The sequence below is a fragment of the Melanostigma gelatinosum genome (assembly GCF_949748355.1).
Source record: "Melanostigma gelatinosum genome assembly, chromosome: 1".
Lineage (NCBI taxonomy): Eukaryota > Metazoa > Chordata > Actinopteri > Perciformes > Zoarcidae > Melanostigma > Melanostigma gelatinosum.
The window spans coordinates 11,493,094-11,515,651 of record NC_136634.1 but is presented as its reverse complement, the minus strand read 5'-3'; the positions used below and the strand labels follow the sequence as shown (position 1 = coordinate 11,515,651).

General features: G+C 40.9%; 1 protein-coding gene across 2 annotated transcripts in view; it reads right to left on the bottom strand.

Moving 5' to 3' along the window:
- The window catches only part of frmd5a (FERM domain containing 5a), a gene marked incomplete at its 5' end in the record, with an annotated part of 49,501 nt that overhangs the window by 12,712 nt on the left and 14,231 nt on the right, over positions 1 to 22,558 (bottom strand). Inside the window, 3 exons of one of the 2 annotated variants that reach the window (XM_079271920.1) lie at positions 1,676 to 1,754; positions 2,154 to 2,196; positions 3,219 to 3,323. In XM_079271920.1, coding sequence (XP_079128046.1) covers positions 1,676 to 1,754; positions 2,154 to 2,196; positions 3,219 to 3,323 — 227 coding nt within the window. The remainder of the gene's footprint in view (positions 1 to 1,675; positions 1,755 to 2,153; positions 2,197 to 3,218; positions 3,324 to 22,558) is intronic. The other variant, XM_079271921.1, reaches the window with a different exon arrangement.

Sequence of the window (22,558 nt, the reverse complement as noted above, 5' to 3'; positions counted from 1 at the left end):
ACCTCAAGGGCTGTTGACTTCATGCTCCCTATGGGTGCTTTGAATATTTCTTTTTGATTTAGCTGAAATGAGGGTTTTGTTTTGGGGAAAGGAGGGTAGGAAGGCCCTGAGGGAAAGCTGCTACTGACGCTGTGCTTCTCGTAAAGCCTCCAGCCTAGTTTCAGACTCGCCCAACCAATCAGCTCCTGAAGCATGAAATATTTTCTGATACAATATGTGAAGCAAATATCACGATGGTGATGATGACAATAATTAATATCACTGTTGGAGGTGGGCTTGTTATACTTGTTGTTTTTCACAATCAGCCAGCAGACCTGCTTTCCATCGAGGGCATTTCCACAAAGGATAATAATGTTTTCTGCACGGAGAGATGCATTAAAAAGCTGCTTACATTCCCCACCTTGTTTACTCTGCAACAGACCCTTTTGAAGGTGCGTCGAGTACAATATATGGGTATAATTAATTAGCCATTTAGTGCTGATGCCTGCTGATGGCTGCATATTTTGACTGTATTACAAAATATCTGCATAATACAAAACATGCACTCACAAACATATCACATTATTTCGCCTTCACAGTGCAAGGTGGAACAATTTCCTCTTAATTTGAAATCCCTTTTTTGGACTAAAGGGACAAAACAGCTGTTGAGCTGATGCTTTGAAATGATGGTTTGTAAAAATGGCATTGTTGATTAATGTGTATTGTCCCCAGTTAAATCAACTAAAACGTCCCAAGTATTTCCCGCCTTCTTTGTTTGCATTTTGGTTTTTTTGTCCAGTGGAGCATCTCACAGGTGTAACTGCTTTCCTGTGAATTTCATACAAACTGTCATACGGTGAAGGCTTAAAGCCGAAACACATCAGCAGTTTTTAGCCATCGTTAATGCTTTCAAGTCAAAATGCCGGGTGTGAGAAAGGCCTACAACACGAAAGGCATCACCATATGTTATGGAAAAGCTGCCTTTTCATTTGACATCAACATGCTGTCCAAAAAAAATCCTTGCACAATATGATGAGAGGGAGTACCCACTGAATGAGCCTTGTATGTGATTGATTATTTATCCTCTCCCTCCCTCGGTGGTCCGCACTCTCCACTCTCATCATAATGTGTCACTCTCTCCTCCTCACCCCCCAACCTCCAGCCCTTCATTCAGAGAGTGGCCTACTCTCCCAGTCAGTGATGAATGCACAGATATACCAGCTGGCCCCGTTTCATTAACTAAAGGCAGTGCAAACTCAGTCACCTTCATGCTTTTAATTCGTCACTTTTACCTTTCTGCTATTTAATCAGAAATCTGTGACTTTAAACTCAAAAAATACTCTTTTTATACTCTATTTACTTTCCTCGCTGCTTCACAAGTCCTCCTGCAAACTGTGCTCTGTGTAATATTTATCATAATGTTTTAGACAGTTAAGTACTCAGGCATTTTAAATATGCAAGCCCATAAATAATGTTTTAGAAAGCCACATGTTGGCTCTGTGTTAAATGTGTGCTGCAGGAAAATCAGAAACAAAAAGGAAATCGAAAAGGATGAAGCACAGCTGCTTTTCACAGGTTCATCAAATGATGGCAGTCTATCTTCCTTACTTTTAAACTGAAACAAAAAGGTACACCGTAGCAGTATAAGAGTACTTATCAATTCATCTGAAGTGAAAACAACAACGGGAGTTCATACCGAGTGATTTCCTCCTTGAGATAAGCGGGTTCAGGAGGGTAGAACTTGACTCTCAGACACATGGTGAATGGAGGCTGACCTGGAGGAAACGCACAAAAAAACACTGAAGAAGCAGACAGGAATCCTGTCATTGCACGAGATCACACATCATCCACAGGAGATGGACGGAGACAGCAAGGCTGTTTTAAGACTCCGACAGAGGCAGATTCATCCCCATGGAGTAAAAAGTGCAATACTCTTGTCTCTCAAATGTTGTGGAAAAAAGCATAAAATGAAAGTACTCCAAAGAAAAGAAATCTTAACATTAAGCACAGAGCAAATTAGATACATTTCATCACCAGCAAATATTTGATGTTGATTAATCAGTGATCAGCGTTTGCACTGTTTCATTTTCAGTTGTAAAACAGTAAAATGATCTGGATAAAAGTCCAGATCTCGTGTTCCAACATTTAAAAAATTATAAACTCAAAGTACTTACATTTCATTTGCTTTGCAATTGATTTTGAGAACTCCAACCAGTGCTGCATTGGAAAAAAAAACAGATGAATGCAAATCAATATGCGGAAGCGGCATGGAACATTAAGAATGTGTGTGGTATTCTTTTGAAAAGAAAGACTGGAGATCTCTTGAGATACTGTTACAGCACGAAGGCTGATTAGACAGTCACACGGTGTCTTCGGCCAGATTCTTCTTTCTCTCTGGGAGCATATTCTATCCATCTTTCTCGCAGGTTTCCTTCTCGCCAAACCAAACCCACCCACAGCAACAACCAACCGAAATAGTCCTGAGCGACAGCATAGGAAATGCAGCATCAGCAGGACTTTGCTCTTGTCTGCAGGACTACAACATGATCTGTGAACATGTGAATACTTCATGAGTCAAGCAGTGCTACGACATGCCTCCCAACAGAAGAGCCGGATGAAACAACAGTCCGTCTAAGAGGCGGCGTGAATAAAAGAAACTGAAGAACACAACTTTTCACTCTGTCCCACATTCTCATTCTTCCAAGTGGCTAAAAGTATAGCCACTCATGAGTTTTCTATTCAGACACAAAGCAACAGAGATCTGTGCGCACAAAGTCATTCTGAGTTCACATTCAACCACCTCGACCTTTAAAACATAGGAAGCAGTGGCTCTACTTCGACATATTTTTTTAACTTGTCATTTTAAAACTGGGTCTAACAAGACGAGTACAAACTACGCATTTTTGTTTGAAATATCAACAATGCTTTATTTTTTTTTATCCCATTGCAGACTATGAAGTATTAGCTCAACATTTTGGGAAATACTTTGATGAGAAGACTGATGCCACTCTGTGAGTTAAATACAAAGCTGGAGTCAGGAAGCTTTTATCTTGGAGCTAAAGCAGAACATCAGAATGAGGCCTATACCCGCACAGCCGAAGTATGAAACGATTCCTTTTCACCAGCAACAATGGTACCAAATCTGGAAGCTTCACACAAAACACACACATTATAAACTTGTGCACTATATTGTATTGTGCATCAATTTGTGGTCCTCTGTCATGCTTACACACACTTACCCGCTGCTTGTCTGGATCCACATATCTGATGCCAAAATAGTCTTTCTCCAGCAAGTTGAGGTGGTGGCAGATGAGGTCAAACAGATACTGTCCCTTTGCATCTCGCTGTAAAAGAAGAGAAAAACTCAAATTTAGCAAGTGTGCTCACAAAAACAAAAATCCGAAACATATTTGAATATGTAGCCAAGAAAAGATTCAACAAAACATGAGTTCAAACATGAGAAACAATTGCTGCTAGCAGGATATGCTTCAGCTTTTTTTTTTTTTAAACCCTGCCAGAGATATCTCAGATTCATCCAATATTAATACACAGTCAGAGCTATCTGAAGTGTCTGGAATAAACCCTGTCCACAGCTAAAAGAGGAGCTCAAAGAGAGGATGGATTAAATATGCTGAAACCTCACTGGGGTTTTGAAACAGTAATACTCTGTATTCTGAACCTCGTGCGGATGCTTCTCTTGGAGAAACACTTGCGTATACTGCAGCACAGAGAGAAGCCTGGGCGTCCTCCACTGTCCGATGCATCTGATGCCCCGCTTCCTGTTCACAACAATGCATCTGCATAACACCTGCTGAGCATTTCAATCAATGGGACAGACTGTCTTGTAGGGATCCAACAGTGTTTTTAACAGTATTCACTGTTAAACTCCTCTCAAACAATGGCAGGACAGAAACAAGCTAAAAGCTGCTCTTCAACCATAATTCATTGCCTTCGCTTTGGAAGAGCTTCACACACTAACGAGGGATGCAGATACAATTAGCATGAGCGATGATTACAACTGCATCAATGCAGCGAAGCCAGGTAGAGTAATAAGCGACAGGTCTTTGACTAATCACACAGTGCAAGTCTGTGTCAGTCACCGTGAAGGGCGAGAATCAAGTCTGACTGCTAAAGACTCTTAAACTGTACCATTATATCTGAAACAACTAAAAGACAACATTTTAAGTAAATTAGCAAGACTGGACATCATAAACTGACATGTCTTTTGGGAGATGACGTACCTCAAATGGTTAATTAGGTAAAACTGTCAGTGACATTTCAGCATCTTGACTTCTCCGACCTTAAATCATTGCATCGGAGCATATTTTAGTAATGAGATAAGGTTGAAAAGTGATTGGGATTCATCAGAATCAGAGAGGCAGCAAATGTTAAATCTAGCACCACTCCAGTGCTGATACTATTCACCGTCTCTCTCCATGCCAGGGAGACGTCATGCCCACATACCACATCACAGACTTGGCTCGTGGGGATTTGTATTTTTGAGGATCGCTTTAGTGGGTCAGTCAGCACAAACGCCCATGAGGAGTCTCACTGGGCACTTTGGGAGGCAACTGTAAAAAGCTACTTTTTATCAAATGGAAAGTATTTCTTTCTAAATGTAGAGTATTGCTCATCTATTTGCACACGGTGATGTAGTTACTGTATGTCCATGCATCTGTTAAAGCTGCACTTATCCACATTTTTACATGAACAATGGGTCAAATGATTGTGTAATGGGAAAGTCCCACCCGACTCTGCAGTTCCCTTCAGCTCTATGACAGGTGAACGTAATGAGGGCGGGGCAGATAATCACACAGATGGGAAACAAAGAAAGGCAGGAAATAAAACTAGACAAGAAACCAGAAGAGAGGATTTTGTGACTAAAACATGAAACAATCTTTAACAAAAAGCACCATGACAGAGACCAGAGCTAGAAAGAGAGTGAATATTAAAGTTATGTTCATCAGGGAGCCAGAAACATGACAGCAAATGCTCATGATACTCTGTGGATCTGTAAATAGACATCTGTATCAACTTCAGAGGTTGATAATATGTCCCTGTTGTGTTTATAGCCTGTTGCCCTTCCTTAAAATGGCCCAAAAAAAAAAGAATGCAGATTTAAGATGCACATTATCATTTCTATAGCTGGATAAAACCACCTATAATGTGTCTGTAGTATCAAGTGAAAACTCTGTAGGTAGGTATCAGCAATAAAGCCTAATCATATCAATAGTCTTGTTACTGATTATTTGATTAGATATTTTCTCATCTAAACTGGGAAACTTTGCTCATTAAAGCTTTCATACACATTTGTGTTACATACAAATGGAATACGGTTTTGTAGAATGTCTTTCTTTAATTACGATATTCAAATCTTAAAAAGATACAGAACCCTATCCATGACAATGATTGAATCACATGTTAGCTGAGGTCTGATCTGATGGCCACTCGAGTCTCACATAATGGCTCAGGAGGAGTGCGACAAAGTTCAAGGGTTGGCCGTCTCACTCCTCCTTCCTCTGCGAGTAGAGGTGTCACTGGCAGCACTCTCCTCCATGGCATTACTCAGGCTGCCGATAAAAGGCACTTCATTAGGACAAAGGCCTGTCGATGCTGGGCTTGTCGCTTAACCGCCGTGACTCTCTGTGACCAAATACAAGCTCTGCTGCTGGATGTAACTGACATTTCTGTAGTGAGAGGGCTTCATGGTTGCTAGCCACTGTCACTTTGAGATGATTTCCTCTTTGTTACATTACTAACCAATCTGACGTGCCTGCTAGCTTAAAGGGGCACCATCCTTGTGGTGTGCTCAGACGCATGAACACATACAGTATATGCATTTTTGAAGAATCACAGACACTTGCATGCAGACAAATAAAATAGAAACCCTGTCTTTGAAAGCAAGGTAGAGGATTAGAGAAACACTGCTCGGTTTATCATTGAGAAAGGTGATTTCTTGGTTGAGGTATGTCAAATAATCCAATCCTGCATAATCTAAATAAAGTTATAAATAATCAGGCTGTGTGCACTTAAAATACAAAAAGGACACAATGAAAGGTGGAAATAATATTTCTGTTTTCAAATTGTAAAGCATGCTTCCTCTTGTAGTTTCATCATTTGGCTGAGAAGCTATTGAGGGAGCAACTGGGAGGAACAAAGCCAACCACAAATTTAAAAAACGGTTCTGTATGGAGAGGACATACCGAGTCAGAAAAGACATCTGCTCTTTTGTTGCAAGGAGCAAGTTTGTTAGTATTCAACAGCACTCCCACCAACTCCCCCCTCCCCCCCTTTCTTTCCCCCCTACCTTCGTCTCTGCTTCACACCGAACACAGCTGCATTATTCCCCGCTGGTCTCTCTAATTACAAGACTGAGGTGATTGCGCGAGAGAAAAGATGTGAAATTCCGAATGACCGAATGACCTTTCGGAAACCTTTTCCTCGCCCAGATTGGCATCTCAATAGAGCCCTACAGGAGCCTCAACAGACATACAAAAGGGTTTACGGGCTTGACCTGCATTTTAAAATAACCAAGTGACTAGGTGAGACCCTACATATTTACAATATCCAATAGTGCTGTGCTGTATTTGTCTGCCACTTCCCTACGAAATAAAGTTAATAAATAAAGTGCGAGAAAAAAAATAGGATAAATTGTTATAATGCAAATGAGGATGGATTTGTTGACTATAAATCACCTGTCGTCAAATGTCCCTGTTATACAAAACAATGTTGAAATAATAAGTTTGACACAACATGAATTTGTTGACAGCCAACCGAGGCAAAAAGGGCATCTCAGAAAGACACATGATGATTAAAAATATCTTTCTGACGTGCCTCTACCTGAAAACAACTTCCTAAAAAGCCCCCAATGTTCAACGGGCACTCTCCTTTCAGATGAATCATTGAAATGGTCTCCATGTCAACGCAGGAGCACAGACCATTAATAAAAGATTGTATCACTTTATGGTGAGAGGAGTGGAAACATAATGCCATTTACTGCATGTGTGCGTGTGTGTGTGCACAGTGTATCTAAAGGTACATAGTGCCCTGAGGTGATTTCTTTGGTTTCATAAGCAGATTACTTTCTTTCGTCCCAGGAGGCTGAGTGATTAATGTGTCAGAGCGATTCACCGTCCTGACCGAGCTGCATGGAGTTCAGGTCATGACCCAGCCACTTCAGCTGGGACTTGGAGCACGCAAAGGCCAACCCACAACCACTTACAATTAATAAGAAGCTGTGTTCACTGTAATATCATGTCTGTTTATCTCAAGTCATAAACTGGTTTAGTCAAAGAACACAAACAGAAAACAGTTATGCAGGTGCTTAAATAGAGCACATCAGTCTCTGTGAATCATGTATATTATTAGGTATGTTCAGGTATTACGTCATTATTATGCATTTATAAATCAATAGGATAGCACAGGTTGTTGCAGTGTCAAAGTAAAAATAAAGTGGTTTCAAACATCTTTTAGAAATCAAACTTCAACACCCAATATTATTGTGGCTAAATGATTAAATTCAACACCAGCGCGTACAGTATTGACACAAACAGGTCGAGCTCTTTTTTCAGACTCCTCCACCATCTAACAATTAATGCCACGAGATCAGGGTTTTTTTTTTAACTGTACTATCAGCAGTTGTGAAGAGAAGACTGCAACAAACAATGCACTTAACAATGATGGGGTGAAAACAAGGAATGAACTGAAAGAGTTCTGCAGCTTTGATATAAAACGTACTCTCCCATCGAGCCACAGTCAGCAATCAATTATCACAGTCATTAGCTGAGGAGGACAATATCGGATTTTTGAAGCGGAAACCTTATGATTTTACTGCACCCAGAAAGACATCTACGAAAGACGTGGTGGGGCCAAACGCTTCGTAAGATACAATAAAGCAAAAAGGCTGAGGTGTAAAACCAATTGATCGGCACATGGTTGGACATTTGCTTTCAAATAGGGTTATAAACGTATGTGTAACCCTGGGCGGTTGAAAGAGACACGGAGCATGTGATAGAAAGTGTAAGAATTATTAAGAGTCATTAGGCAGCTTCACTCAGACTACTTTAAATCATTCATCATGAAAATATGGTTGAGGGTCAGGACAACATTGACAACATGCCTTGAGGAGCAACACAGCAGAAAGCGCAAAGACAAAACAGTACCTATTTTAAGAGCCAACAAAAGTCTCAAGCAAGTGCACGCAGAATATACACAGATTTCCTTTTTCCCAGTCAAATAAGAAATGTTTAATTCATATAGAAATGGACGTTTTTAATGGCATACACATGATATAATGCAATGCAGCTGTAATGAGTCTTTGTACAAGACGATGCTGTGAACCAGAGACAGTTTGCAGCACAATCTTACAAAGCGGGAAAGTGGGCCATCAAAACACGATGGGAATGTTTGAGGATTTGCCCCAGAAATGTGAGAAATCAAGAGACTAAGTGCAGCAAAAGAGAGCTGAGGATAGAGCGATATGGATAATTGCTTTTAAAGCTTCTCAACGGTGGAGAGTTTGAAAGGGTGAAATGTGAGTTGGCATTTATGATTAAAAGAGGAATTCGTGAGAGAGTGCATTTTATTCAGCTAAATGCCAAGAACGCTGACACTTTTTTGCATAATTGGTATGTTTAACTGTCACCTTGATTGACAACGTTGGCAGCGCTTTCAATCAATCAATGACGTTATGACTAATGGTATTGTTCTTTCACATCGAAAATAGCAGACAAGAATGTATTCAGAGATCTGCAAGACGAGGCCAACTGTTATCTTCTTGTCAAATTCTGTTACATTAGTTGTATGCAACATTTTGGGGGTGAGGTTCATTAGTTACCTTATCCAGTATGTAATAAGATTGGAAGCACAATAATATGTTGGAATGTTGTGTAATTATAGCGGGAAAAAAGAGAAAACGAATGCATGTTTGAAACTTTTCTGAAGCTCTATGTCCACTGTTACGAAGCATGACACTATTTCAAGAATTATTAGTGTTGTGTTTACAAATTCAAATAAATATTGGGGCTTTAACACCTCTACAACCAGTCTTTCTGATGGATATGCGTCATTCATTTGAACTGAAGCAAACTGAGATTGTAACTGCATCTCAATATACTCCCTGTAAACCCGAGTGCAGAGATGATAATCAAAGCGAGGATCAACCAGGCATTCGATTGGTCTTTTGATGACCAGCTAAATGTTTTTCTTACTCTACACATCCCTGGTTACCGTCTATATTTGAGTGAGCGTGGAGTTGCTCCAACAACAGCTAGGTTTTCTTTCTAAAAAGTGTGACAAATACCCCCCAAAACAGAATGAGCAGCACAATTGGTGTCATGCTTGGGATTAGCATATCAACAATGATTCATTTCTCTGGCATTTGCACAGCTTTGGTGATGCGCCAGTTTGGTCTCCCCCAGTGTAGTGAAAGGCTGTCGGGCAATGACTCAGTGTCACTAATTCAGCATGTGTCAACCCTTCAGACCTGACATTTATTCTCATGCACTGTTAACCTCTACATGAAAATGAGAAACTGGGCAATCTTACGGTATGCAGTTTAGCCCACAGGCATGACAAGTTGTATATGCACATTCCAGTTGCTGTCCAAGACTTATTCACACGATGCCTCATGTCTGCTGTTTATCAGTGTAACAGCCATAAGCACTATTGGATTTCTTGGCAGGGAAAGCTATTAAAGCCTCTGAGCATTCAGTGTTCTTTTCATCCATTTTATAAATTACATTTAAGAACATAACTCCCGAACAGCAACTATTCCCAAGCAGGTTAGTCATGAGAAGTGACCGTTACAAGCTGCACTACGTGGTCTACTAATTGGTCTCAGGCTATAACTTCCACAATGTGTCTCAGCCCTGGGCTTTTATGTTTTAACAATGAGACGAGCAGTTCACTGAGCTCCGGCTTCATCCTCTTTTCCAAAGCTAAACCCCTGTCAGGGAACAGCAGTCTTCACCTCTGGCTCTTTCTCTCCAGCCTGCCGTCTCTGAAATATGCGTGGACATCCACCCATCGGGCCTTATTGTTCCACTACCACGACACCATCTGTTTGGCACGTTTATCAGCGATACTGTGCTGATAATGCGAAATCCCTCTCTGTGAGGGCTCACACTCGCTGGTTTCTTCTCAGGATCCCCTCCTGACTGTACACCGATGGACTCCGATTGCCTTCCTGTGTCAGAGCATTTCATCTGCACATTTACTGACTTTTACCTGCAATTTGACTCCCGTTTTTCCCACTTAACAGTTTGCTCTAATAACTGTCCTTTTTGCTGCCACTCAAAGAATCTGTTGGCACAAACAAAACAGCTGGTTAAAGCATTGTGTCTCCTTCAATAAGCTGCTGCGGTCAGATCTTCAATGAAAAGCAAGACTGCATGAGAAAAAAGAAAAGGGCTTTCTGTGAAGAAGATAATTCACTCAGACACAGTTATCTTTTCACTGTCAAACTGTAATTTCCCTTCTGAATTCTTGGTCTTTTTCTATCATTATTGAAGAGGGATAGTTCCCAGCCGCAGCCTCTCCTATTTTTGTCAAGTGGGCTGATTGAATGTGAAGTCACAGGAGAAAACACGAGTTGGGAATGTCGCTTTTGCCATCTTTTCAAATAGCATCACAGCTAAATAGTGAAAATATTGCATCTGAACATTTTGAAATTATCAGAAGCTTTCTAAAAACGCAGAACAATTGCTTCTTGTCTGGATACCTGAAAATAATAGTTTTGCACTTCAGAGCCAATTGGGTTGCAGTGAAGAAGAAGCCTCGAGGCTCCATCGATGGAGATTTATTTTCCTGAGATTCCGTCCTCTTCTATCACATTAAGTTGGTCCAATGTGAGGCTACCTTGTCAAAAACAGTCAACTCATCAGCAAGCTAGAACCAGTGTTGACCAGAGGTGATGACAGACACATCACCTAGTGAAAGGATGTTTAATAGATAACTCCATTATGCTCTTCTGAAGCTATTAAGATGTGTTTTTTCATGACATATATTTATAAATAATGGTTGTATTATGAAGCAGAAATTCCAGAAGATATCCTTTGTTGTCTGAATGAGCTTTGGTGTCATCATGTGTATTGTTTGCTCGAAAGGGAACCAATTAAAACCATCAAAAAGCTTGACTGACACCAGCAGATGTAGGCTCATCTTTCTTGTTGTCCTGGGTGTCTCTGGTATATCTGCAGATCACTGACACAATGACAACTCTGTGTTTGGAGAGCCTCTATGCCTTTTGCATAATTAAGAGCTTTTGAACAACTCTGACTCATTTATCTCCCCGGTAAAGGCCATGCATTAGCTGTGGAGTGGAATTTAAACCTTTTTTATTTCACGGCAAATGCATGAGTCTATAATAAAAAAAGAAATTTGCAGACAGGTTCTCCAACTACTTCCCCTGCAGCAAAAACAAGCAGCACACCGATAGCACTGTGCAGCATATTGATGGCTTAAGAATCCTAAAAAATGTAAGCTCTATTATTTACAAGGCCTTGTAAAACTGCACATTTGCCAGCAGTACACAGTCATAAGATTGCTGCTGTAAAGTCCAAGGCAACACATTAAAGTGAGCATGAAAAGACAAAGGCAGCAGAATCCTTGACTGAATTCAAGCTTTTCTGTGGTGAGTAGGCGGAAGCTTGATTTTTCTGGCTCTGCCGATGAATTCACTTCCAGATGGAATAATGTTTGCTGAGTAGACACACTTGTTTTTCAGAGGGACTTTGCAGTGTGGACCCACTGAGGAAGTCATTGTCAGCCAACCAAAAACAACTTGCCGCCATCGTCTAATACACCCGGAGATGTTAAAGGTATAGCTACCGTGGTATAAACAACACCACAATGCAGTTATGATGTAGTGCTTCTTTGTAAACTGCATTCAGCTGCCCCCTCACTATAGTGATGCCCAAATTTTATTCAGTGTGCCTTTAGTACTTATGATGACCTCCCACATGTTTTCTAGCCGTGTCTGACTCCAGCATGCTAGAGGCACTCAGTGAGCTGTAAATCAGAGTCTGTTCAGGCCTGTGAAGTACACCACTGGTGCTACTGGGTCTGTATATGGTGTAAGAGCAGTACTTGTGTGACTGGCAGATAATCTGGCTAATTGAGTGGTAAAAAGATGTTGAGCTCCATTTCTCAGATTTGGCACCCTTTGGCTGTTTTAAACATCTCATGCTGAGCTGAGGGGCCCTCCGTGGTGCCACTTCACCCCTTCCATTGTCTCCAGAGCCCCGGGAAAGATCCATTTCCAGTGGTGAATCCAGCCATAAAAATGCAGAAAGCTGTTTGGCCCTGAAGCCTGTGCACACAGGCGTGAAAGGCCCACCACTGCCACTGTGTGTCAACGCTCTAATGGAGGCCCAAGGGAGATGAATTCTTCTCAATAAATGATTCAGAGAAACGAGGTTCTCCTAGAATGCAGTTGCACCTAGCTATAGCTAGGGTACATCTGGCCAAAGGTGGGTCATCAAACTTCCTGCTCTTGTCCCTAAATTATGTACTGAATGGTTGGAGACAAGATTGACTCAATTCCGTGGGGAGAAACAGCTCAGCACAGAGAGTTGAGAATTACGGTATATTTTAGGAGTCAGAGGATGAAGAAGCTTTTAATTCTCACTGCAATCTTTTTCTGAAGTGCGTTATTATTTTGTCTTAGAGAGCAGACTACTACTACTACAGCATAACTTAACAGTGACCAATAAAACCACAGATTATGTGGTTATACATAATGTGTGTTATGTTGTATTAGAGCTGCAAATTATTATCAATTAATCGATTAGCCAGCCAACAGATAATTGCTTGGTAACAATTATGATAGTCACTTAAGTATTTCTGAAGCAAAACATGTTTAAAAAATCACTGGTTTTAGCTACTCAGATGTGAATATGTGGTGATTTTCAAGCAAATTGATGATGGTTCATTATGATTACCTTGGACTTTGGAAAATGCAATGGACATTTTTATGTTTTTGACACTTATAAACCAACCTATTAATCGTTTAATTGAGAAAACAATCTACAATGCAAATTAATCAATCATGAAAAATAATCGTTTGTTTCAGCCTTAATGTTAACTGCAAAGAGTTACTGAAGTGAGCCAAGATTCAAGTCTGTAAATGTATTTTTATAACATTTAAAATCTTTGAAACACTGCGGCTTGCTTCAGACAATGGTCAGCAGTCATATGAAGTATACATGATATGTAATATATGGGAAAAACATGAATTCTATTACTATCAGGGGTGCACTGAGGTAAAATAAGCCTTCAAAAGTCAGAAGCTCTCATCAAAGCCAAGAAAGGCCAGGCTCCACTTGTAACGGGGGAAATTAAGAAATGATCTTATTGGTCACACACAATTGGATCGCCTACTGGGAAACAAGGGGAAATGTCTTTCAAATTTCCCAGAAGACACTGTAACAAGTCATTGTCCTGCAGGCAAAAGAGTAATTAGGTCTTATCTACCGGTAACCACTGTCTGTCACGACCATTTTACAATTCTTACCCAAGATATATTTAAACAATGCATTAAGTTGCTTTAGGATTGCTATAAGAACAGACATTAAAGTAAACCATGTTTATCATTGATTTAACTTAAAGAGATTTAACAGTCATTTTCCAAAAAAACTGTAAGAATCTGTTGTTTGATGCAATCTGATGTGACATAATCTTCACGGCAGGCACTACACACTCAAAACTGTCCCGAGTAGGTTGCTGAGTTGGACTTAGGGCACAGCACATCTCTACTTATTTTTAACCAGCGTATAGACACGATAGTGAGCAGAGTCATTTCTTTGAGATTGGGTTATTTTTGTTGATTATTTAGTGTGACAGCCATGAAGAATTTAACTATGAAGGTTAGGGCGCCTGCTGTCTGGGACCCACTGTGCTGTACGTGGCGACCAAACAACGAGGCAGGAGAAGCTAGAAAGTGCTGTTGAATTGTCGGCTGGGGATTTGGAGAGACAGCTTATTTGAGAGATTTACTGGGGTGTCACTTATATGAGGCTTCAAGGAGTCCCCCAACTGCCTAATCCATGACACTGTTAGTGCTAAATTGGACACTCTATAAATATTTCCTTGGATCAATGTTTTAATAAGGACAAAGATAAACAAAGTGGCCATGCATCGAACTAAATGTGACATTTACTAACAGCTTATCTTTGACTTAAATGGCATTTGAACACAAACGGTCTTGGTATTATCAGATCTCAGTGCTACATTCGACACGTTCAATGACAACATATTACGAGACAGACGAGAAAACTGGGCTGGATTCATTGGCACAGTGCTCAACTGTTTTGAATCCTATTTGAAGGACAGGGACTACATTGTGTCAATTGGTAATGACACATCTGAGAGTACCAAAATGACTTGGAGTTCCTCAAGGCTCCATTCTCAGGCCTCTTCTCTTCAACATCTACATGGTCCCACCAGCGTACGAAACATCTTTTGTACAGATACATTTAATATCAAAGGAAATTATTGGTTAACAGTAGGCAACACACCTTGATGTCATGTACATCGCAGATGCACAACATCTTCTGTTATATTGCAAAGAGACACAGGAGATGGTCAGCTGTGACAGATACTGGTAATGTGTGTAATTCACCTGCATGAAGTGCTTAAACAGGAGTTTTCAATGAGCTGACCTGGCTTTAGCATTTTTACTTTAAACTAGAAGACCTTATGAATCTGAGCACGATCCCTGATGGTGGATGCCATCCCTAATGCCTAACCCTAACCCTAACCCTAACCCTAACCCTAACCACGGGGAAAATGAAGAAAAGCATAAATTAATTGGTTTTCATGCTGAATTAACAGCTGGTATTTTTAGAGCAATCTGATGGTACAGCTAATATAAATAAGCCTCTTAGGATGAATCTCCAGAAGTGGAGCAAAATATAGGACTTTCAAAGGCAGCTGTGAGAACTGTTATAGCCGCCCTTCAGTTTCAGTCCCATGCAGCTTAGCCTGTTCTCCTCAGGGGATACGTGGTGCTGATTTTATAATGGCCCCACAGGGGCCGAGGGTTAAAAACCTCCCGTACAATCATATGGATCCAGCAGCATCCTTTGGTAAGACAAAGCAGAGATTGCGTCTCTGAGTGTTCCAGCGGTTTGTCAGTAGCGAACGAAAAATTGCAAAGCAGATAAGAGGAAGATATGTTGACAAAGCTGGCACACTGAAGCACAAGTGATTACCGGTAACTGGGTCATTTAGCTTTTAGTAGGCAAAGTAATCTCAAACACAATTTGTCATGTGACCCCAGAATTGCGCCCTTTCCAAAACCATCACTGTCAATCTGAGTGTATTCCCATAACCACTTCCCTCAACCTTTTAAAACTTAACACAAACCCAGAGAGACAAACGTGCCCTTCTCTCCCCCTGTTGTTCGTGTCGTGTGAATATATTCTGCTGACAAGGCAGCAGTCCACAGTGAGAGATACAGGAGCGGAGTCAAGCACAAATCCCATAACATACAGTGTACTTTCACAGCACTGGCTTCTTATTCCCGCTGCCTTCAATAGGTGTTATTATATATTATATATTTAAACTTTTATGAAAAAATGTTTCCGACAGTCTCGTAGCAACAGCAGTATCCGTGACAGCACTTCTTACAAGCCTCTCTTACTCAAGGCCTTACTCTTCAATGCATGGCCTTTGAATGAAGGTAGGCGACTTCTTGCAGAACATACACAATGTAAAGATAGCTCTCACTCTTCTTCAGAAACAGAGTCTCAAATTCATCTCCCACGCAGCTTACATAAGGTATTGATTTGAGTGTGCCAGACTTCAAATGCAAAAAAAAACAAGTGAGTAAGACACAACTCTAAATAGCTTAGCAAATGAAATATTTAAATGTTATCAAAGGAGATCGGTTTGACTCAAAGTTGTTGCTTTCTATCTCACTGTAAAATGGCACCGAACTGACACCTTAGAATTGGGAAGAGTGAGCTCAGAAACAATACTTCGCCTGAGGCATCAACCTCACCTTCATATGCCTCCCCAAAGTCTGAACGTTTGGTGAAAGAATTGAAAAAGAAGAACACATTTTATGCAAAGTGGTTTAGTAAGAGGTAGGCATATGTTATTATCTGGTCAATCAATTGAACAGTTGAATGGTTGTCTCACACACACACACAAAATATCCTCATAATAACCCAATGTTATTATCGGAAACTCACCACTGTACCATGTTGAAACATGAGACAAAGTTAAGTCATTGCAAAACATGCAGTTGTGCTTGTTTAACTACTAAAGTTGCTGTTACTATAAATGTTACGTAACCTTAGCTTTCTGTCACTCACTAAACTGTAGGGTCAAAACATCACTTGGCCTATAAAACAACTAGTCTACCCTAAAACTGACTTTTGCACATCGTTACTCTGAGTACTGAAGTTGCATTTCTGCAACATTGACGTTGGCATTGACAGCAGACATTCTCTCAGTTCAGCTTCTGTCATGCTTCAATTACTGTCATAGTATTCTTTTTATTTGATATAGAGAGACAGACAGGAGCGGCAGAGGGGAGAGAGGGGATGACATGCTGCAAAGGGCCCTGGGTACTCAAAGACTCAAACTGTGGTAAGGACTCAGCCTTAATGGCACCAGCGCACCCCACGCTTGTCATCTTTTAGAGTATTTGTGAGGCAAAATGCTTTTTGAAGCATTTTGGCATTGAGAAATAGCACACAACTACACAATGCATCATACAGTTTCTTACACTGGTCGATAGCTTTGATACATGATGACTACAGCTGATTGTGGACAAAACAATCTTTTGGGGCATTAAGTAAAAAGGGACTTATAGGTTTTTTACCCTTAAATTCAGTATTTAATTTAACTTTGGAGCATTAGCATATGAAACCCACCCTGAGTTGCATACATACATATACTTATGATAATGGACACACAGGAAGATACACCAGATATTATTCATTAATGGCAGCAAGATTTGCCATTCTTCTGTAAGCATGCACACCATCAACCTCTAATTAAGATAGCTACATCTTCTCAATCGAAAACAAGTGTCTTTACAAGAGCCTTCTACTTCACTCTGTATAATTAGATTCTTGCCCACAGTATTGTAATACCACAATGGAAAACAAACGCTGTAAGTGTGACTGGAAATGGAGAGAGCTCCTTGTTTTCACCCTTTGAATACCCAACTCCAATTAAGACGGTAGCAGCAAGAGAGAGTTCTCACAGACAGAAAATGAATAAAAGGAACATAACTATTTCAAGAATTTGGTGTTTTTCATCAAGCTTATCCATAGTCTCCCGGTTTCCCACATCCACAAAGCTGATGAAGAGTTCAAATGGTGTAATGTCAGAACGAAAACTCTTTTCAAGAAAAATGTAAAATATTCATCATTAATGTATTGCTAGATCAGTCTTTCGTTCAGGCTTTAAAATGCTTTGCTGGATCAATACTCTGGGGAATGCAAAATAAATCAGTGCTGGGTTACACAAATTAGGTTTTATGTTCTGTGGTCTGAAAGCTACGATTCTTTGCCAATGAACAGGGAGAGACGCGACTGTTGTAAACCAAAAAGTCAATACCCACTGACAAATACATCTTACTAAAGTATTGATTATTTCTCACAATAGATGAGAAGTGAATTAGGTAAAAACAAACAGAGAGTGTGACAGTTTGACACTAAACAACCTGTCAATGTCAAAGAGTTACCGGTAAATGGAAGAGTTGAACATAAAGTGAAATATTATAATTCCATGTTTTATCCTTTGCCATTTATATCCCCTTTGCCTTACTAGTAACAACTGCTGTTTCCTTCATTGTACTGCAAATAAAAGCTTCCTTGATAACCTTAAAAAGGTCTAGGGGGCTCAAAAGCTTTCTCATGTTGTAGGTCAAGGCTTCTTGCACACCTTGACTACTGCAGAGAGTGAGTGAATGAGGACAGTGGATTGATGCTGCAGGTAAAAAGGAAGTGGAGTCTGCTGATTGACAGAGTGGAGATGTGAGATCACCCCAGAGGGCTGATGGGAGTACAGGTGCATACTGGTCCAGACCACCCAGTCCGGACCTCATCAGTCAAACAAAGAGCATCCTGCCCCTGGAGCATCCTAAGCCATCAAAAAGAAGGTGAATTCAGAAAAACGTCACTCAATATCAGTGAAATACTTTCAGCTGCTGTTCCACTTTCTCACTAAAATAATCCACATCATCAGACACTAAAGGCTGCAGGATATGAACATATGATGTGTGATAAATACTGCAATGCCAATATTCAATACTATAAACAGATTTAAGCGACCAACTTCTGTTTTGTAAAGGACGCATCGAATGGTGGAGGTCAGTAAATTGCACTTTGTATTGTTCTCGTACAAGCAGTATGCAGCATGCTCCCAAGTTATTGCATTTAGCTTCTTCCAAGCAAAGAAGCTGCGACTCACAGAACGTTTTCTGTTTTATTTTGGTCATAGAATATCTGTTAATTGAGGCACCTGATTTAGATTTTTCATCTTGTCTTTTGACCAAACACACAATTTTGTCATGCACTTTTATTTTTTGCCAACCATTCAAATGCAACAGCTGTCGCCAGCCTTGTTGTGTACAATAACCATGGTTACATGTGTTGTGCCCATATATTGTGAGGTTGGCGAAAAAAGGCACTGTTTGCTTCTTCACACACAGAGTGCGTGTCACTGTGCTCAGCAGGAATACAACAGACTGAATCTGCTGCGTGAATGGTTGTAAACTCTGAACTGCTCATTCACTCACGTTCCTGCTCACCGAACATTACTGATTGCAGGAGCAACAAAAAGAAACTTGAAAGTAGTAATAAACTGCAGTTTTCCTTAAATATGCCACGACTGCTAGTTTGTAGATTGTCTCAGTCTTCGTGGCCTTTTCAAGATGGACAGGACCAAGCAGAACATTCAAAATGCAGAAACAGCATTGCTGGTTGAGCGCTGCACAAACCTGCAAAGCTGTAGCAAGGAAGAGGCTGGGTCACTTCACAGCGAGCAGCCAAGAGGAACAGATTGCTTCTGCTCTGCACGATCACAGTAGGGACTGGCCTGAAAGGGGTCTTTGTTTGCCCAGGGGGAAGCAAGAATGGCATGGCTTGGCTGCACAGGGTGGCATGTGGTCTGGTGTAACTGGGACCGGGGTGGCGTGGGAGGCTGCGCTTTTCACTGCAGGCCCTTTCCCCCTGTCTTTCCAACTTTCTCCACTCAGTCGTGCAGCTCTGGGAGCTATGATGTCATCCAGCGCTGCAGGCAGTGGGCTGGCTCCGTGGTGAGTCTCACTAAAACAATACTGTGCAAAGTCTAAGATTTAAAGGTTAAAATATGCCTGTATTCATCACCTGTACTCCATGCAAACGCTGAAAACAAAATGCCTTCAACAATTTGCTGAGTCATGCTTAATGTCAATGTGCGATGTATCTGCGGTCTGCTCACATGCATAAACATTTCCCTCAAACCCCAGAGGAAGATGGTCAGCAAACCAATTAGCAACTACCATCGACAGAAAATTGCTAGATTAGGAAACATAATCATTCCATCTGTACACAGTATAGCTGTGCATGACTGTTGATAACATCTCTTCTTTAAAGCTAAATAAAGAGTTATCCCTCTACAGACCATGCCAGGAGTGAGTGCTGAGCTGAATATAACAGTGGTGGGTTTGGTAGAAAACATCCATCAGCTCAGAATGAAGCAAACAGAGCGTAGTGGTCCCAGAACAAAATGTGTGTGTCATCATTATCATCACCCCCATCGCCCCCTGTGCTGCTGCTGCTGCTGCTGCTGCTGTTTTGCTCTAGATGGATGAGTTGTTGTGTCATCTCACAACCCATAAAATGAGAACTTCCCGAGTCAGCAACGGAAAATTGCAAGTGGGAAATATGCTGATAGGTTTGTCAGCATACATGAATTTATGACTCGCACCATCAAAACGACAAGAAAGAGGGATTCACTGTAATGAATGGACAGTATATGTATGAAGCCTGGAAACACTTGACATCACAATGTTGACACTGACATTGAGAAATGTGCAGTAATATGCAACCTGTAAAGACACAACTCAAGTCAACTGAAAGTGAAATGGTTGGTGCCTTTTAGTTGACTTTGAATTGAATTAATTAGTATTTGTCCAAAAAATTTGAAGGAAGCGTAGACACAAAACAGGAATATGTCGTTCGAGTTGACTTTCTAAACGGAATAGAGCCAAATTGTTTCAATCCCTACAGAAACAACACAGCCACTAAATCTGTTTTAATCCTGCCAAAAGAGGCGGATGCTTCTTTTTGACTTTCCCTAATGAATTAATACTTGTAATAAAATTGTAATCCCTGTTCTGGGATGAATGACGGCATGTACAGCCATCCATTCTTTATCATTATTTGAATTCAATGAAAAGACTATCAGAGACAATGTTGATCTATGGTCACATCAGTAGGGACATGAAAAAACTTCTATGTGCTGCAGGAGGCAAACAAAGAAACACTCGCACACTCAAACATACATCCAGTGACAGTGAATGATGAGGGTACGCTAAAGAGGTCTTTAGGATGATGCATCACTAATTTAAATACCAACTGTCATCGCTTAATGTGAAACAATTGTCTCTCACTCTCTCACTTGCTTCTGCTCCAAAAACTGACTATGGGCAATCACTCTATGTTAAACCAACCAGATTTTGCCTCAATCTCCCGAAGCCAATCATATTGTTGCCATCAAACTTTAAATAAAGACTGTTCTCCTCTCTGCTGTTAGTTGTCATTTTAGTGCGAACGGACAAGTCCATCCTCCATCCATCGCCAAAGACTCTCCACAATTCTAACTTTAGTCAAGTCTCTCTTGATTGAGATATTATTAGTATCATCATCTTCATCATAAGCGTAATAATGGTAGGAATTTTGTCCTATGATCTTAGTTAATGAAGGCAATAAACACAAAGTGCGAAGGTTGACAAGAACTCCGACCTTTAGTCGAATTCACGAGAAAAAGTCCTTCAAGACAAAAGTCCTCTAAACTCTTCTGTGGAAGCCCTGAGAGAACGCTGCAAACCACCAGCTTGAGCCTAAAATTCTGATCGCATTACCACCATGTAATCAACCTTTTTAATGATCAGCCTCCCTCGGATCACATCATCCATCTGCTCCACTGGGATTCAGGCCTCCTCTCCAATCCCTGAGCCCACTGGAGCACCGGTGGTGGATTAGCAGGACGCTGTACCCTTCAGGCACTAATTACGGCACCAGAACAAGCGGATTTTCATCTGCGGGCTGTGCCGCTCACAGTAATGTGCCACCGCTTGCTGTTGTTTCCCAGTGTTTCCTGGCACGCTGCATTTGTAAATACAGGAAGGGAAGGCCAACAATTATTGTTTTGTTTAGCGAGCCAAACAGAAAAACTCAAATATAACAGGTCTGGTACCCAGTTTGCATGTCACCTGTGGTGATGACTCGCAGATGTGACGATCAGACTACAGTGAGAAAACAAAAGGAAAAGCTCAGCGTAAACAAGAGACAATCATTAACTCGTGAATGCAATAACATGCGGCTCTGCGATGATAATTGTACGGTCTTATGTGGAGTGAGCGAGGAAGTGCAACATGAGGTGAGACATAGCTGGGAGCAGAGAGAGTTTTGGGCGCACATTACACAGCAGCACACCTGGGGAGCAATGGCGAAATGAGCAGTTGCCATGGCGATGCGGCGCTACAGCATCCCAGAACTCCAGGGATGTGGAATTTTAATTTGTTCCTGGGCTGCCACTCAGGAACACGGAAGATAAATGAGAACGCAAATTATAAAAACGCAAGAGGCCGTTTGAGCTGCTATACAACGTTCAAGACCAGTCGAGAAATCAAGAAACATTTTATTCCTGCTTGATGTTTGCTTATGAAATATTTGAAGATATGTTACACGTACAATGATGCCTCATTTAACTTTAAACCGACCATGTGTTCACACCAGAAGGATTATTATTCTCAGAAAGTAGGGCTGCATCTTAATGGTTCGTTGGGCTAAATTCTAAAAGCGGAATGTTTTTCTATCATCCTCTCAGGCTAGTGGTTACATAATGCATCTTGATTGAGAGAAATAATCCACTACTGGATATCAGAACAGGCTCACGGATAAATAAACCTGTAGAGTGGGTTGTGATATACACATCAAGGTTTGTGTGCAGAAAGAAGTGCAGATGGAGACTCATAGCAAGCTAGAAAACCTGGATTAGACCTGCACAGCTGCGACAACGTTCAAGCTCAAGAAAAAACATCGACTGGGAGATGATTATGGGGTTCGATCGGTCGAAACTTTCTACTTTCAAGGACGGTATAAAAAAGATAGATAGCAGTATAATATAATCTTTCAATACCTCTCATACCGAATTCTCTGTGAATTTGATTACTGCTGCCTTTCTGTGACCGTGTTCTCTGAAAGGATTGAGGCATCCATCTGTCTTTCTCCGGTGTGGACATACTGAAGGATTTGTGACCGCACTTAAATAATATTATATTGTTGGTTTGGCAGTCTGCTGTGCCTTCTCCCTTTCGCTCATTGCCTCCCCGCAGTGACTCATCAGGCAACAA